At 37.6% G+C, this 18,905-nt stretch overlaps 1 protein-coding gene and 1 long non-coding RNA gene across 3 annotated transcripts; one reads left to right on the forward strand and one right to left on the reverse strand.

Annotated features, from left to right (window-relative positions):
* LOC136241905 (uncharacterized) lies at window positions 1-872 on the reverse strand. The gene is made up of 3 exons (XR_010694442.1): window positions 649-872; window positions 428-512; window positions 1-231 (listed from the first exon to the last, which is right to left on the reverse strand). It is a non-coding gene; the product is annotated as an uncharacterized lncRNA (long non-coding RNA).
* Window positions 873-4,011: 3,139 nt separating this feature from the next.
* LOC136241468 (uncharacterized) lies at window positions 4,012-15,643 on the forward strand. 2 transcript variants are annotated; one of them, XM_066032684.1, is made up of 12 exons: window positions 4,012-4,166; window positions 4,219-4,440; window positions 4,490-4,798; window positions 10,917-11,663; window positions 11,717-11,773; window positions 12,915-13,164; window positions 13,217-13,329; window positions 13,378-13,482; window positions 13,580-13,767; window positions 13,825-13,912; window positions 15,274-15,324; window positions 15,374-15,643. In XM_066032684.1, exons 1-12 carry the CDS (start codon window positions 4,164-4,166, stop codon window positions 15,518-15,520), a joined length of 2,280 nt encoding a protein of 759 aa, XP_065888756.1. In that variant the 5' UTR covers window positions 4,012-4,163; the 3' UTR covers window positions 15,521-15,643. The 2 variants fall into 2 exon arrangements, with proteins under 2 accessions (XP_065888756.1, XP_065888757.1); XM_066032685.1 differs by lacking the exon at window positions 4,012-4,166 and having other exon boundaries at window positions 4,175-4,440.
* Window positions 15,644-18,905: the final 3,262 nt, after the last annotated feature.

Here is an 18,905-nt window from a genome sequence, read left to right on the forward strand (position 1 = left end):
CATGGTAGCTAGTAAGTACTAACTGAATTATACATATATGCATATACTGCTTGTGCAAAGCTAATAACTGGAAAAATGAACTTCGTAAGTGTCATCAGTTGTGCAGCATGGCTCCTCACTGTATTTGCATTTTTATATATGTACACTCTTCTTCTTTTGAAGATCCAATGTCTTGTTTACGTACTTTTCTTGTTTATACATACTGTAAATAGTATATTCATCACACTGGACCTACAAGCACAAATTAATGTGGATGTTGTTAACTTTAAAGAGTACATTCAGATAAGAGCAGCTAAACACACTGTCTTCCCATCCACAAGCATGACAGTAAGTAGCGAGTAGCTATACAATGCACTTAACAATAATAAAACAATGCTACTTAATATACATTCATTACTGAACTATACATTAGAACTCATAAACTCACCATAAAATCTCTGCCATGTTATGTTTTCCTACTTCATCTCAGCAGGCAATGTACATGCCTCATTCAATAGCAAAGATTCAGCGAACTACATGCAGTTTAAAAAATTTATTGCGCAATTAATTACTATGCACATCAGTGTTAGAGTATAGCATGTCTAATATTGCTATATTAAGCTATACAGCCATGCAGATTTACATTACTTTGCAAACTAAAAACATTACTTTCTCTACAGTTATATCTCTTTGCTACCAGTCCTCCCTCAATGTTATTGTATCAGCATTCTCCAGGTCTTCCTCTGTTTGAGCAATCATTATACCTTGTACTTCTCGAGCTCATCTGATTAAAATTGTCTGTTCAACACACCTTTAGTGCCACCAGGCATATAAATATCCATTTTTAAGTGGAATTATAAGCTAGTGTACTAAAAAATTAAAGGTAAACAATAGATTATATGTAGCAACAATAGAATAAAATATTTAATGAAATAATATATATATGCCTGAAAAAATTGGCTCCATTTTCCAATGGATGAAAATTATTTAATATGGTTGCTATGTTGTAACCAATCAGAATGCAATATATGGATAATTATATCAAAATCTTATGTTTATATTTATAGCTACAATGCTACCTCTACTGGCTTAGCGTTTATATCACTATGCATTCCAGTTATATTCATTGAAAAATCGTGAATATCAATATGCTGGCACAAATCTACGGCCTAAAAGAAATGAATGTCTTTTGTCCTAAGTAATGCTTTAGAAGATCAAACTTCAAATTTCAGTTTCTGAGTAAGACAAGGAGCATACTGCTCTTGTTTTATGTTGAAGGGATAATTGGGCGCCTTTAAACCCAAACACATTTTTACAAAGTTCATATATACAAGTATAGAGAAACCCCTATAGTAGAGTTTTGGGTAATATTGCTCTATATAGCTTTTAATTATTGTACTAATCTTTGACTATCTTCAGGAGTATAAACACATAAATATTATGTGTGGGTATTGTTCTAATTGTAGGGAAGTGTAGGCAGACCATTTATAGGCAAAACAGACTACTGTATATAATATTATTAATCAATAACTGAAAGAACACAATAACAACTAACTGTTACAACTACAGTACACAATATTAATGTTACAGGTATGCATAAATTACATTATATTACATCATGTCACATCATTACATTACATCATTAACTCTATTATAGATATGAAGGAGGAGTAGCATTTGTAATAATGGCCTATAGTTTTTGAATTTTCATTGTATCAACAATGGATCATGAATCCAATAAGAAGCAATATATGTGTAGCAATTGCAGCCACAATGTACTGTGTGGAAGAAGAAACAAAAATTAAAATTTACCATTTACCACACGTTGTCAGTGTGTGCAGTTGCTATGCAACAGCTAGATAATTTGTGACTGGATTTGCAAAAAGGTACCTTTTTCACAGACAAAATTTGACCCATGCATGCATATTTGAAATTTGGGGTTTCATAAGTTTTTGAACATATATACCTTATAATTGCGCATGCCTGCATGCAATTATCCATGGGTGTACAGTAGCTACTAGTATCTATCTGCATTTTGATACTAAGAGCAAGTTTATCAGTGTAAGGAGTCAATTGTTACATCATTTTGTTTGCTGGCATGTAAAATGTGTGGAAAAGGTACCTTTTCACAAATCTGGTCATTTTAACTCAACTATATTCTAAAGAACGCATACAGTATACCAGCTTGTGTACTTTCAAATCAATTACACTGTGGATAAATGAAGTCATTTATTATAAAAATGCAAGATGGAAATCCATGACAAATAAGGCAGTAGACAGCAGGACGAGGCAATAAATCAATATGTACAAAAGTCAGAAGACATCAAGAAAATAATCCACAGGTGCTTACATAAACCATCATAATTATATGGGTGATGGCTCTATTGCATGTATTTTGTGGAACTGTCAGATACTTTGATGAAATGTCAGATACTTTGATGAAATGAAATGAACAGAAAGACTAGCCCCTCCCCCCTCCCTCTTCCCCGAACAGAAATGAAAACAGAGTGCCATCAGGCGTAGTAAATAGGTACGGCAGTGCAAAAACCTTCTGCTTGATATTATACGCATACCATGCAGGTTAGCTATACTCAGATGGTACGATTTTCCGTACCATACGCGTATGGTTGTACCGTACGCGTATACGCATATGGTATGTACCATACGCGTATGGTACAAAATACGCATATGTAGGGTCCGCAATCCGAAAAATCAACTTTTACAAATCGATCCCCCTACCATTGTGGGTTGTTCATTGTAGTATCCCGTTGCTAGATCCACCATGAAACCGGAGGCACGATTGTTGTCTTCACAGAAATATTGATTTTAGTATTTCGTGAGATGCAAAAATTATTTTTAAAATTTTGTGCTCCACACAAAGAACAGGATAGAACTTGCTACTTAGCTAGGTATTATCTAGAGTTAATGTAGTTAAAAAGTACGCACAGTAATAAGCAAATGGTTCACTGGGTTCCCGGCACAGGGTTGCTTTCTCTCAAAAAGCAGAAAACGAAACACAAATTTTCGAATTCAAACTGCCCTACCAGCCAAGACAAGAAAAGCCAACTCTTCCTCATAGTGATGTGATAAGGTTGGATGCATAGTCTGTCTATGCTGTTAGTCTAGAAAGGATCTGAGACTTCTCACCATCTGGGTGAAGAACGTCAAAATTTTCGTGCGTCATTTCAAGGGATTCTCTCAATGGTACCAAAGTGCTTTCCAGTACTTCTGATGACACACTGGTCACTTAATTTTGTTTAGAATGATGATAAATGATGGATCAAAACGTTTGGTAGTAGTAGTAGTTGGTGTTTCTGTGATTTCATATGGTGCAGTATACCAGCAGCTCACCAGGAGCTCCACCCAGCTCGAATCAAAAATGAAAGATTTTGTGCTTTTTTCGGTTTGTTTTTGGATGTTTTGCAGCATAATGGTGATGTAGGGTGATCTAGTGAAAACTTGAAGCTGCTGTGGAGCGTGAGGGGTGAAGTCAAATTTGGACGATTTTGCTGCCTCCCTGGATGCATAGCTTAGAGCGAGGCGTGGAAGCCGTGGATGAAATAATAATTGACAACCGCTGCTACCAAACGTTCAGGGACATCTTTTGCCATAGTTTTAGTTTATAATTGATGATTGTTGTGGCTGCAGAAGCGCTGGAAATGACTAGAAAGCGCGACACAATTCTTTGATGCTGCAGAAAAATTTGACGCTCGTCACCCAGATGGTGAGAAGTCTCAGATCTTTTCCAAACTAACAGCATAGACAGACTATGCACCCAACCGTATCGAAACACTATGAGGAAGAGTTGGCTTCTCTTACCCTGGGTGGTAGGGCAGTTTGAATTCGAAACTTTGTATCTCTTTGTCTGTTTTTTCAAAGAAAACAACCCTGTGCCAGGCACCCAGCAGATCATTCACTTATTTCTGTGCGTACTTTTCAACTACAACAACTCTGGATACGATTTGGCTAAGTAGCAAGTTTCATCCGGTCCTTTGTGTGGAGCACGAAATTTTAAAAATAAATTTTGCAGCTTGCGAGATATTGAAAACGATATTTCCGTGAAGACAACAATCGTGCCTCCGGTTTCATGGTGGATCAAGCAATGGGATACTACAATGAGCATCCCACAATGGTAGGGGAATTGATTTGTAGAAGTTGATTTTTCGGATTGCGGACCCTAGCATATGGTATAGAACATCAACACTTTGTAGTGTTAGTAAGAAGTGCGCTTACTTTTAGGTAGAGATGGGCAACCGTAACACGTCCTTAAGGAAAGACTATACTGAAGCAATCGATCAACTTGGGGGCCTAGAAGTTAGCAAACTTGCTGAGACTTACAAGGAACTACATGATCGCGGCGGGAAGAAAGGCGGTCTGGTGGATCGCAACCTTTTCAGCGAATATTTCAACGTCTCACCAATCCTGAGCGAGCGACTGTTTGATGCATTTGACAGGAAGAAAGTAACCCATGTTTATTGTATGTGTGGTAGTAGTGATATTGTACTTGCAGAATGGCCTGGTGGATTTTGAAGAGTTTGTGTGTGGAGTTACCTTATTGTTACACGGCTCTTTTGAAGAGAAGTGTCAGTTTTTGTTTGACGTTTTCAATATTGCTGGAGATGAGGGTGTGAGCTATGAAGAGTTGACGAGTATATTGTCAGCCATTGCCACCAGTGCTGACTTGGTGTTGGCCACATTTTATCATTCTTCTTCATCAGCATTGCTTGAAGCAGAGAGTACACAGGAGGCAGTCAAGAGAGTAGCTGATGCTGCATTTGAAAAGTGTGATATCACTGGCACTGGAAAACTGTTACCATTAGTAAGTGTATGTGTTTAATAGCAATACAAAAGACGTAGTCAGTGTTGGGTGGCTTTCAAATTCTAACAGAGCAATCAACTGCACAAATAATTGTTTTCCCCCATACAATGGGGAGTGTTTGTGTACACACTTGATAATGAAGACACCAGACACATAGTTAACTGTTTGAATTCCAAAAGCCAGTACTTAGATTTGTTCTGCCTGCCTGACCACAGTCGCAAGGCTAGAAGCTAAATGAAGCAGCACACAGCCACCATTCTTTGTACTTGTACAATAAAAAAACTCGTGTGTGGCATGTGGAAGTATCTGCCTTCTGCGCTTGTTTTAATTACATGGTCGTCTTCTTCATACAAGGAAACCGTATCATGATCACTCTTAATCTGTTGCATAGCTCACTTAGCAAGACTGATAATGCAGCCTTGTATATCATAGCCATACTATATCTTTGGGTAGTTGCCATAGAAGTTATATTTCAACAATATGGGACATTCTACCTGCCAATTTATTGCTACTGGACCATGCACAGAATGGAGCTTCCGTGTTGAAATGTTTCTAGCACTGCTGCCATTAATGACTTCTATGTATTGCTGTACTTATGTTGTTTATGTTATGTGATGAGCTCATACCATAAAAGAACAAACAAACAAAAGTTATGTTAAAATAGCTACCATCATTCCTATCTTGTTTCTCTACTTTTTATTGCTGGGACCCTACTTCATGTTGACTGCATAGGTGATATTATTACACATGGGACTGGTCACTTAGAATAACGTACATTAGTGTGACTGCTTTATTAGAGTATCTTGATGTCAAGTCAGCTTCTGACCTACATGACGGATCAAGGGGCATGATTGTCAATAAAGGGGATTATTGATTGATTATTTATTTCAACTCACAGTACTTGGCAAAGCCATTCTTCCGTACTGGAGTACAACAACACATACATACATAGCAACACATACATACATACATAGCAACACCATATATACAAAACTGCACACAACACTAAGAACTATTACAACTATAATAACAATTTAAGACAAATCATGAGCAGTCCATCATGAAAATTACCAATACCATCAAATAAACTACAGTAGATGGCGATGAATTCCACCATATTGTAGCTTGGTATTGAAAGTTGCGCTGACTAAAGTTCTTTTTACATTAACCCAATCCGAATATTGAGCTCCCTTCTTTACACGCTGTTTAAGATCACTTAAATAATCAACAAAGCTTGATGCCAGAAACTCCCAAGCCAGACAAACGGTTCAGTAAAAGATGGTGGTCTAAGGAATCAAAAACTTTCCTTAAATCAAGAAGAAAAGTAGCTCAAACATGTTTACCATGGTCTACTGCCTGTACACAATGATCATCAATCAAAGGGCATGATCATCAATCAGGAGGCATGATCATCAATCAAGAGGCATGATCATCAATCAAGGGGCATGATCATCAATCAAGGAGCATAATCATCAATCAAGGGACATGATCATCATTCCTTGTTTTCTACAGTGAAAACAAGTGTAGCTAGACCTTTAAGGGGTGTGGTCACCGTAGACTGATTTCTGCTGTAGTGAGTCTGTCATTATAAGTGTAGCTATCTATTCCCTCTACAGCAGCATAAGTTCTTTTGTGCATCTGTTTACATTTCCTGTAAGGAAGGTGTTAATACAGAAGATTGTTTCCCTGATATGGTTTCATGAAGAAGAAGATGACTATTAAGTTAGAGACAAATGGTAAAGGCAGAAGACAGATGTTTGTTTGAAATTGAAAAGGTACGTACCACAGGTGAGTTTGTTGTAGTGGTGTGAAATGGTGGCCATTCACTACTTGGTTAACACCTAGCCTTGCAAATGTGGTTAGGCAGGCAGCTAAGTAAGCTGGCACAAACCGGGTTTGACAAGTTTCAAGCATTCGGCATTCATTTTTAAACAAGTGTTCTTGTACTTTTTTGCAATTTTCCAATTATTGGTCATGTGCTATCATTGTGCAGTATAAGCAGTTCTTTAAATGTGCGTAACCAATGTAGATGTTGAGTTGTATGTATGGCTGTATTCAAGCTTCTGTGTGTGTTGACGACACCATCACATCTACTATTAAGCATTTGTACATGTACACTGTACATAGTTGTACACACATGATACTTTGCATTTTAAGAATTCAGAAAACCATTAGATTTGACATTGTATTATACACTGAGACTCTTCATGCAGTTTTCCGTTGCATAAGATAATTTGACGGATCTCTAATATGTACTTCAACTATTCTCCCATAAGGTCGTTCCCATTCCTTTTTCCATTCCAGTTTTCCTTGAATTCTACTTACCCCTATCCATGCACAGGAAAAAAAACGTTTTGTGCTTAAGTTACCAGTCCCACGGAAAATACCTGATAAAAGTCGTCATGCAGGTTGAACAGGTTTTTTACAGCACAATGTTGCTTTGCAGTATTGTTTGGATCCTTTTGCTGAAATGATCGAAACACTCTAATAGAGCAGTCAAGAATGTTTTGTTAACTATCCCACCAGGGACCCACACAGTGATGGCCTGTGAATTGATGGGCTATAGCTGTCTAACTCATCAACATTGAAAGTTATCTACTCCCTTGAAACTTCCCTTGAAACCATAAAATTTAAGCCATTATGGTTTACAAAGGATTGACAATGTCTGCATATAGATGCAGAAAGTTGTACCTGCAACCTCAGGAAAAAGTCACATGATGGGCATGTGGTATCGGCAGTACGTGTATATAGGTGCATGGCTGCAATGAAGAAGACAATATGAGCAGTCTTATGGGGACACCCCTTGGATCCACTTCAGCTTGACAAGCAAACCAGTGCTGTATGCTTACTCCCATCATATGATTCTTATATGAAGGCAGTAGGTGTAGTTTTCAAAGCCTATAATAGGCATTGTCAGTTAACTAGAGTACTTTGTGAATCTCAGTTTTCATCGGTATCAATTAGTTAAATGTTTATAGTTTCAAAGGAGTAGCTAACATTTTCAATAGTAATGACTTAGTTAGTCTATATACCACAGCCATAGTCCATCAATTCACAGGCCATCAATGTGGGCCCCTGGTGGGATAGTTAACAAAACATTCTAATGCAAGTGACTGCTCTATTAAATTGTTTCGATCATTTTAGTGAAAGGATCCAAACAATACTGCAAAGAAACATTGCGCTGTAAAATCCAACCTGTCCAACTTGTATATTGCATGATGACTTTTATCAGGCATTTTCCGTGGGTCGTTCGCTTTACTGTTCCTGTTTTCCTCAAATTCTACTTAGTAATACCCCATGGGCAGGGTAGTCAGCTGTCTGATAAGAAAAAAATTGAAGTAAATATAAACCCAAAAGTCAGCCATAGGCTAGTTTTGGGACCAAAGTACCTGAAATCACACAAAAACAGCCAAACTGTGAAAAAAAATGGTGCAGCCTTAAAAAAGCCTGGATGAAAATAGTTGTTAAATCAAAGGTGGCAGCTAAGAAATGGCTGTAATGATGTTAATGCAATAATGGCTGTGTGCATTCTTAAAATTTATTAGCATTAAAATCATTGAAGCCATTTCTTGGCTGCCATCTTTCATTTCACAACTTTTTTTTCTCCTAGGCTTTTTAAAGTTGCACCTTTTTTTCACAGCTCAGCTGTTTTTGTGCGGATGTAAATGACAACTGCCACAAGGAGAAACAATACTTGTGCAATCGGTTTACTATTTTAGTATCTATAACAAAGCTTGGAGGGGTAAAGCAACATCTAAATGCAGAGAAGCCTTTTGAAGCTTCAAGGCTTTGAAACATTTATCTCAGCCCAAGGACATACATGCACGCACACACCCTTATAGAAACATCGGAATTTGGTATGTTGTACAATCTTTTGCTAGACTATGTTCATGTAATCTCATGTTACTCACATGACCAACATTACGTAAATAATCACAGTATCTGCAGATGTCTCACAACATGACGTACCACAGATTAACACTCTTATTAAAGCACTTATGAGTAATGTATGGGGTATACTTAGACCATGGCCATCGACTAATTCATCAGTGTGGCTTATCTATTTTCCTACAAGCGAATAATGATGATGCGGCTTGGTGTTCATTCCATGGATGTTCTTTGTACTAATTCGCATCTCTGTTGTCCTGACCCTGACGTACGTCTACTGTCCAGCCCTGGGTGATTGCATGGTTACAGGAAGCCCACTTCTTTACTTGCTACCAGGATCAGAGATAACAGCAGTGGTCCTAATTATCATTACATCTGTGTGCCTGCATCACAAGATACTGAAGTCAAACCAGTTGTTCCACAAGCCTAGGAGGGATGCTGAAGATGAGCACAAGGCTACCAGAGCTGGCAGGTTAGTAGAAATGTTGGAAGAGCAGCTGAAGTCCATCATGTCTGTGCTGATTGTCAGAGGAATTGATGGCTCTTTGACATGTTAATTTCGATAGTATTCTTTGGGTGTTTGATGATCCAGCTGCATTAGAATATGTCATAGAGTTTGTCCTCTTTCCTTTGTCCTTCCTCCAGATGCTTAGCCACATCCTCACCTATGGCATTTACAACAAGAATATCCGCAAGGAGCTATGCGAGTGGAAGGAGTTTTGCAGCAAGCGCAGCAAAGTGATAGCTCTAAATGGGAACAATAACTAACCGTTATGTGTCCTGTATATATGCCAAGTGCTAATTTTTTTCTGACACGTGTATTTTGAATGTGAATTATTAATGTATTATTACTTGTGTATTATCACTGCTGTTTTACATTTAGCTGTGAATATTTGACGTGCCCATTTTTAGAAGAAGCAACCATCAGATTAGGAATATATGTGAATATGTAGTTGTGCAACTGGCAAAGCCTGCCCTAGGTGTTGATGGTAACAGGTAATGGGATCCTGAGCAGTGAAGTCAGGGGTGGTTCTAGGGGATTTCTAAGATTTCCAGAAACTGGTCAATTATTTACAGTAAATTTTACAACCAAGTACCGATCAAGATACGTCTAATAGAGCAGTTGACCACCCTAATAGAACAGTCACTTATATATTTGTAAGTAGCTATTTAATTTGCCTATAACAACACAGTAGAAACCTGAAATTATCTGGTAAAAATTGTCCTGATCCGTCATATGCTTCAAACTTGACTTCACATTGCCCTGTGCTCCATTGTCCACTGATGCTATACAATCACAAGCAGTTTATATACAGTGCCAGTAAGTTCTTAACATTTGCTGAGTAAATGTCAGCATTTAATTTTTTGGCAAAATTTGCTACCAGTGTTAATTACAGACAGCCTGTTTCCCTTGCATGCTATGAGTGTGCATCCAGCAGGAAGTTTTGAAAACCAGTTTCCAAAATTCCTAGAGCTGCTTATATAGTTACAAATCCATAGCATTTTTAAAGAGTCAACATGTACAGGAGCTTGGGAGTATTTTGTTGCAATAATGTGTCCGTGTAAGCAGGAGCTCATAAGCTCCTGGTGTAAGATATATGAATACTTCTCTGTGTTAGGGGACCCAGATTTACATGCAGTGTTACAGTAATGGGTTTAAATTCCCTGGTAATTTTTTTTCTTTACTGGACTTTTTTTGGTGCCAGCGTTTTCTAACTTTTGTGCTTTTGTGTAGTATGCTGGTATACTCTGCGTTTACTTACAATAACATAGGCAAGCTAACTGGTTAGGAAAAGGACAAAAAAATTAATAGCTGTAAAGATGAAGCTTATGGCTTTATTGCATACCATATTATATAGTTGGAAATTTTCAAGGACATGTGTAAAACCTAAATTTTGTTTTTATTCACAAAATCCCGCGAGCAATCAATGGCCAGTGTTACATGTAACCTAAGATCATATTTTTGTGAAGCTGTCATCACTTGCGAAATTTGTGAAAACTTGCCCCTCAAAAATTTCCAGGTATGTGGTATACACTGTTACGTGTATGCATGGGTGTATATGAAATGTAGTTAAACAGTGCATATTCAATCCTGCAAACTGTGACAATGGAGCTCAAAACACAAATCTATGCAAATTGCTTAAATGTGTTTTCTGCTCTTTATATAGATTGGTTGTATAAAATAGTCCTTTTCGTTGTTGGTAAATGTCATGTTGTACATTTTGTGTAGGAGTTCCAGTACTGGTTGGAGCAGAATCCAAACATTCTGAATGCCTTACTACCTCTACAGCAGGACAGTAATGATGCACCTAGCATTGTGGTTAGTCAAGGAGCAAAGGAACCACCAGTAACTTGTCAACCTGTCAGTGAGGCTGTTGTTGCCAGTCAATTGATTGGCATTGATCAGAAAGTCTATGAATCAACAGATAATCAAGAGGACATTGAAGTAATGATTAGTCAACATGGTAATGAAACAACTAGTACTCCAGTTGATAGTAGCTCAAGGGACGGTCAAGGGTCTGATGAAGTGATTGAAGTTGGGGTAGAACAAACTGTTAAGGAAGAGGTCACTGATCAAGATGTAAACCAAAGCCAAGAAGGCAATGATGTGGCTAGTATTCAAGAGATAAGTGACATTGCCACTAGTCAAGAAACCAATGAGGCAGTTAACATGCAAGAGACAGTCAACACACAAGAGATGGCCAACAGTCAAGACACAAGTGATGCTCAAGTGGTTAGTCATTTAGAAGATGTGTTACCTCAAACAAGCATTTATCAAGATTTGATGCCTGATGATGCAATAAACCCACCCCACCACAAAACTCTATTGGACTTGTGGCAACACTCATTTGTATTAACACATCCATCTTGTGTAGACTGCTCCAGTGAAGCACGTGCATTGTGGCATGAACCTGTGATGGATAAAACACCCACACACCCATTACAACATTACACATCATCAGTGCACTCTGATCAGGTGAGCAGCTGTCATGATATCACACGCTGTTGTGATGACACTTCAATTGGTAGGTGATGAACAATGTTGGTGCTGTCTCCATGGATATTGTTGGCTTCCAACAACTACTGGTGAGTTAGCATTAATGACAGCATTGGTAGTCTGTTACAATCACCCTCTCTAGTCTTGTTCGCTATGAAATGGAATATACAAATGTGTATGCACAAATTATAGTCGTGTTCTAGTTATGATTGTCCATCCGTCTGTCTGTCTGTCACTAGCTGTACAAGTATTTTCATTGATCAGAGATAGGTTTTGGTCTTAAGATCTCTCCAACTGGGCTTCAAGGTGACAGGGAAACTGCACAGAGGAAAGTAATAGAGTTAGCTTTAAGTGAAAAAATCACAATACTCTAATAGAGCAGTCAACAACCTTGTTATAGAATCATGTGATTATCGTGTGTATGATGTCAACTTATCATGTGGCAGCTCTTCTATAAACAATATTATTCATATAAAAAGCTACTCTCTCCATCCTCATTGCAATCTTAGCACAAACGTCTTTCAGTAATAAAACTTAGAGAGATTACCATAAATCAGAAAAATTTTCGTGTAGAAAATTTTCGTGTATTAAAATTTCGATGCAAAATATTTTCGTCACTGGTATAATCGACGAAAGTTTTGTGATAGAAATAACTTTACGTTAATATTAATTTTGTATGTGCAAATTATTCGTATAGTTAAAAATAATTCGTTGTTTTAATTTTCGTCAATACAGCCAGTGTTGAAACAGTTTGGGGACTGATTTACGGTAGATGTACACATATACAAACATAACTGCAAATTGAAAAGAAAAATAGTACAGTAGAAGCAATCAGGTCCATCCAATGATGTATTGTTCCTCCCCTGTTATTATCTTAGGTGGAGTATAATTTGTTGTAGATGGCTATCACTTGTGACAACATACAGTGCATGCTATACTTCCTTGCTAGCGATAGTCCTTAAAGACATAATGTGGAGTCATTCTAATTATCACCTTTTCATGCTGATTCTTCCATAGTTGCAGTGGTTCATTTATACGAATAAAACTTTTAATGTCTAATGCAATTTTTATATAGGTATAGAAAAAATTACATGCTACTTCACTGCTATATAAGTTCCTGTCATCAATAAGACTTAAGGATTTTAAGCTCAACTGGTCTATAATACCAAAAATTTATCTTTAGTTCCATGCCTAATATTCGCATAGTTAAATCGTTTTTCTGTTCTACAGGATCGTGGCCAATATCTTGCTGCATTGGAATTGAGTGGACGGTTTTTGTCAGCCCATGGTCAAAAGCATGGCAGTATTGGTTCCAGTTTACACACAGAACACACACTGGCTATGTGGTCTGGTCGTTTGTTGTTACTATATCAACTGGGATACTACAAAGAATGTGCTAAGGAGTTAGAGCATTTTAAGGGCTTCAACCAACCTGACCTATTCTATCAAAGCTATCCTGATCGTTATGGTGACCAAAGGGGTGTGTTACCATGTCATCAAGTCATGTAAATGTCACTGTCATGTACATGTAGGTAGCATGATACCTTTTATGTTAAGATTACTGGATGCAGAATTGCCACAGTATTGTAGAGAACCTACACTGGCATTAGATCGACTGTACATGTTGAAAGAATCATGTGAGAAGGTAAAGGATGATACTTGTAGGTGTTGATGTTGTATACACATTTTATAGCTGTTGTCATCACTTGGCGATGACCAATCAGATGCTGCCGCTTTGTGGCGGAACAGACATGCTCATGTGATGTTGGCAATTGGCAACTGCCTACTCTCCATACAAGTAATCATCAGTTAGTGTTCTAAGACATTAGCTAGCTTTGTATTGTTCAGCTGATATAGTGCAGTGGTAAGAATTGTTGTATGTTATATTTAAACAGGAGTACACACTAGCCATTGAGGTGTACAGACAGCTGTGTCAATTGGTACCAGACAAACTACAGCCTACTGTCATATCGGCTACTGGTAGGATTCATTTGTTGCTAGGAGATGTGGCAGCTGCTAAGGAGTGTTTTGCTGCTGCCATAACTGACCAGTCAGAAGAACAACTACAGAGTCAGTTAAACAGGCAAGTTATTAACAACTAGGGAGAATGTGTCTCACCAAGTGTATGTGTGATTTACAGAGTGGCAGTGATGATATTCCAGTCTGCCTACTCTGAGGCTTATGAGTTGACACAAAAGATGTTGCTCCGACAGCCTAATAACTTACTGGTAGGTGTAAATATTTACATGCAGTGAAACCTCACTACCAGGTTTTTGAAGACCATGCAACTAGTTATAGCTACAGTGAATAGTTTGTTTTTTTATTATTATTATTTTTTTTTACAATTTCATTAAAATAAGAGGTAGACACTCATAACAGATGTCATTGAGGATTACAAAGTATAAGGTAACATCAATAAGTGCTGAGGCACAGTTGAGATACTTCTTGATATCACCAATTAAGTCATTGAAGGTTCCCTATTTATCAATAAAAACACCACCTAGCTAGATCTTATTGGATGAAGACACCTGGCTCACAAAGTGTGACCCAATTATGCGATTATCTTCTCGTGGGCATTTTAAATAGATCAATCAATACCAAAATTGTTTGGGATAAAGAAACTTAACACCTGGTACTAATTCGTACTCCTTTCTCATTTTTGCAAATAACTAAATGTTAATGCTTGGATTTTTCACAGCGTCTGCCACAGTATGTATCACCACCCTGTAGACCAGGCAACCATGCATGGATATTTACTATAATACCACTATTACAGCCTTAGTTGGTTATTTGTTAACTTTGCTAACTAACATCACATGTGGGATGTCAAATCCTTGAGGAAGGGGATCACCACAAAAAGGTTTATACAAACTTGCTGATTTATATACTCCATGCACTGTGCTTTGTGCAGCAAGATATTAAGGCTAAAGTGGTTCACTGCAGGAAAGTGAAAATATTTGTTTTGACACAAATATTTTGTAATTTATTACAGCTATTTGACGTGTAGCAGAAGTGAAATGGTCTCATGTCAATTCTCATGCATGAACAAAACAGAAATTATATGTCTGCACCTGCTGGGGCTGTCAAGTTTTAATCTCTGAAGCTTCTTGCAGGAAAGATTCTAATTATCTCATTTAATGATCATAACTGATGGGTGTGCACCCATATATATGGTTCACACATTGTTTCAGCTGGTAGTACAGGTTCTAGTACAATTGCTTAGACTACAAATATACTTAAATGATAGTTGCATACTTCCAGGAAGCACATGACTTTTTGACTGATTATACATGCCAGTATCCATGGTTACAAAGCTTTTCTAGGGGTAAAACTACCTTAGAAGGTTACAAAGCCTTGGAAGATTCTGAAGCTTTGTCTCAGCCCTAGCACCTGCTACCCAAACTTAGAACAGATATGGCAGCTGAACCTATAAATTAACAAAAATGTTATCATTTTAAAATTTAAATGATGATGATGTTTTAAAAGATAATGTTTTTAAAAATAATGATTTTAAAAATTTGTTGAAGTGATTTTTTTGGTTTACAGTAATGACAGATCATGTTTAAATATGTACACTCTTCTCCACAAGGTGCTCAACAATACTGCTGTGTGTGCATTCTATATTGGTCGTCAGCAAGAGGTGGGTGGGGCTGGTTGCACACATTTGTTATATGATTCCATCTCTGCAGGCAATGCAATTATTACAAAAATCAACACAACTTTACACATCTGAAGCCATATCAACCAACATGCGAGCAATTTATGATCTAGAGACTTCTAGTGGTGGTGAACATTTTAAAAGACGCTCTATAGCCCTACCATCCAAACTGCAGTGAATTAAGACTATAATATGATGAAAAGTAAAAATTCATTTGTGTTATGTACATTTTAAATAAATGTGCTAATTTATGTCATAATTGTGCAATATTATAGTGCTACAGATCTTGCTGTCACTGGTACTCTGTGAAATATCAACTGTTTTAGAATGTTTTCCTACACACGTGAAGCAATGAAGAAAACAATATTATGTACATGTGAATTTAGTAGGTATGTAAGAGCAGTCCTGGTCCATCTGTTAACACATTGATGTATCAATGCAACCACCCACATTGTCTTTTCTGGCATCCATAGATCTAGTGGTTGTGTTGTTATTCTTCAAATGTGATACCTTGCATATAGCAACCCCTTTTTGTCTGCCTTCCAGGACACTCATCATCTTTTGCACATTGTGGTCATAATCTACTGTAATTCACTTTATTTTTGTGCAAAAAAATTTCCTGATAAAAATTTTCACAAAAATATTTTTGTATGATTTAAGTGAATGACTGCTCTATTAGAGTAGTTTGATCTTTGTAAAAATTTTCGTGTAAGAAATTTTGGTACAAGTTTTGCATGTGAAAATTATTTTACAATGAAAAAAGGCAAATTACGGTATATCACAACTTCACACCATTATCCTCTGCTGATTGCAGTATCAAATGAGCTCTCCACATGCAGTGATGGAATTATCCCACACGTGCAATACTGTGTTTAAATAAACTTATCTTGTGGGTATTATACTGCAGCATTTATGCTGTGCATACAAGAACTGGGGTACTCTAGGCCTCCAGGTTGTGGGGGCTCCCAAAGCCTGTTAACCGAAGTATCATTGTAGCTACAACTGACATACCACTATTTAACCAATTGCAAGACAAAGAATTGATATCTAATAATTTATGCAGAAAAGGTATAGCATTTTAACTTTATTATAACAGTTGATATGACAGGATGCTTGGAACAATGGTGGGATTTCAATGCACAAGTCAAGAAAAAGAACTTCCCTGAGGGTCTTTGTTACTTACTTTAACGATGGATGTTCTATTAGAGTATAGTTGACTGCTCTATTAGAATGATAATTTCAATTTTTTTAGCAGTTTTGCCACTAAAATATAATTTTGACATTTTCTTGATGATTCCTAATAGAGATTAGCTATTCCCTTTTTGTCTTTTCATTACCCATATATGCTTAAGGTGTATTGTAATTTCTACTATCTACATTTTGGAGGGTGGTACCCCATGTCCCTCCTACAAATCCAACCTTGAGTATAGCCAGTTGATCAAGAGTATCAATGCATTGCCCCACTAGACCCCCTTCAGGCATACATTACTATATGTGTTAAAGCTCAGGGAGTATTAACACAGATACAATTAAGTGCTAACTATATGACAAAAGATACCGTGTTAGTTGATCCTTTAGGTTGTCTATTATCACTAGTGAGTTCATTCTACTTTTTTTTTAGCAGGGAACACTACCTACTGTGTACCCAGGCTCCCTGATTTCTCTTGGCAACCCTGATACTACATCCTTTATATATAATTATATGACAGCTAGTAGCTACTGCCAGTGCTAGAGAATAATGCTGGCACACAATGCTTATGCTTATTATTACCAAAGTCAATCTCCAAACTCAGACTGTTAAATTTTCCTGTGGAGGGAAAGCCCCCAGACCCTTCTAAATAGAGCATACTCCACATGCTGTGTGTGCTTCACACACTGTGTAGTTCTAGTTGTGTCAACCAGCTGCAACTTTTCTTAGCCCCTGCTATAGATGCCCTTTGCTTAGCACCAATGCTGATGAATTTTGTGTCTGAACCTCAGTTTGAACAAAGCAAGTATACTACTATCTGTGATACCAGTACAATTTGCACTCTGGGAATCACTATAGCACATGCCGTTAAGCTCAACACTTAAAACAATTTATGCATATTTTGTGCAAATGCCTAACCTGCAAGGGGAATAGATTCTGTGAGCTGGTGGACCTAACCCCATGACAGGGAAAAGCACTTTTGATTGTAACCTCCACCACACAGAGAACGAAATCAAATTATTTTTAAATTGCAAATAAAATGCATGGCAAGCATAGCCACCCACACATAGGCCACTTACTGTTCAGATCAAGATTCTTATACCAATGCAGGCAGGTGGTTCATTATTCATTACAATTTCACATGTACTTAGGTGTTTTATTTGCTAGCTATCACAATAACAGTAAGCCATGCTTGGTTCTCAATCCACCAATCTCACATCATAGATATCATACATGTTGCAAGGACAGCTTTGCTAATCTGCAAACTTGCAATTGTCATCTTCCCTCCTCCTCCACCAAAAACTTATTCCATTCATCTGCCACTTCTTGGTCACTGATGCCACACATGTACTTCAATTATGATGAATTTGTATCCTGTTAACTTTTGCTTGTATAGTATAGTTACTGTATGTGTAACATGGTTGTCCAGTTAGTGTTGTGTGTGCATGAGCTCTGGTAGGGAAAATGGCTATTGCCGACTACCATGAGATTAAACAAAAATCAATCAATCAAGCTGAATGAAGTCCTACCAGTTATGTTTGAATGGCTTGTAGCAGGGGCGGTGGAGCAGGACAAAGAATGAGGGGGCCAGGCCAGCTGTAAGTTGAAGACCACAAAAAAAAAGGTCACTACCTGCTGACAATAGTTGCTCTCCACCAATTATATCTCCTTATTTATAACTACAAATATGTAGCTAAGTAGCTTGCTACACTGCTTTTCTGAATACTGTGACTGCTCTATTAGAGTATCCAGATCCTGACTGTTTTATTAGAGTATCTTGATCTTTTCTTGCAAACATTGTCCCATAAAAGTGGGAGGGGGGGAAGGGGCATGGCCCCCATCTCCACCGCCTATGGTTTGTAGGCTTCTGTATATACCTATATGATTTAGTGTATATATAGCACTATTTATTGCTTTCTGCCACAAAGCTTCCAAGTTCAAGGTGAATAAACAGAAACTCATGCACCACTATATAGTTTCTTGTAGTTTTCTATTCTATGTCTATACTAAAACAGCCAAGTGAAAAAGGACGCAGCCAGCCTTCCAAATAGGCCAGGAAGATGCTAATGCCAATCATTTGTAATGATCACACCATCATTAAAAATGATTGGCATTAGCATCATTGCAGCCATTTCTTGGCCACCGCCTTTGATTTTTCTTGGAGGGCCACAGCGTTTTTCACAGCTTTGCTGCTTTGGTATAGATAACTTTTTGTAATTGCAAGCCCCAAAGCCAGCCTATGGCTGGCTTACCTTGCTTTTTTCTTTACTACTGGAATCATCGAACAAGGATAAAATTTTCTTTTATATCCCAAAACCTCGACAAAGCAAAAAAATTTCCCCCCCTCAAAATATTTAGGCTAAACAGCACCATA

The sequence above is a fragment of the Dysidea avara genome, chromosome 12 (assembly GCF_963678975.1).
Source record: "Dysidea avara chromosome 12, odDysAvar1.4, whole genome shotgun sequence".
Lineage (NCBI taxonomy): Eukaryota > Metazoa > Porifera > Demospongiae > Dictyoceratida > Dysideidae > Dysidea > Dysidea avara.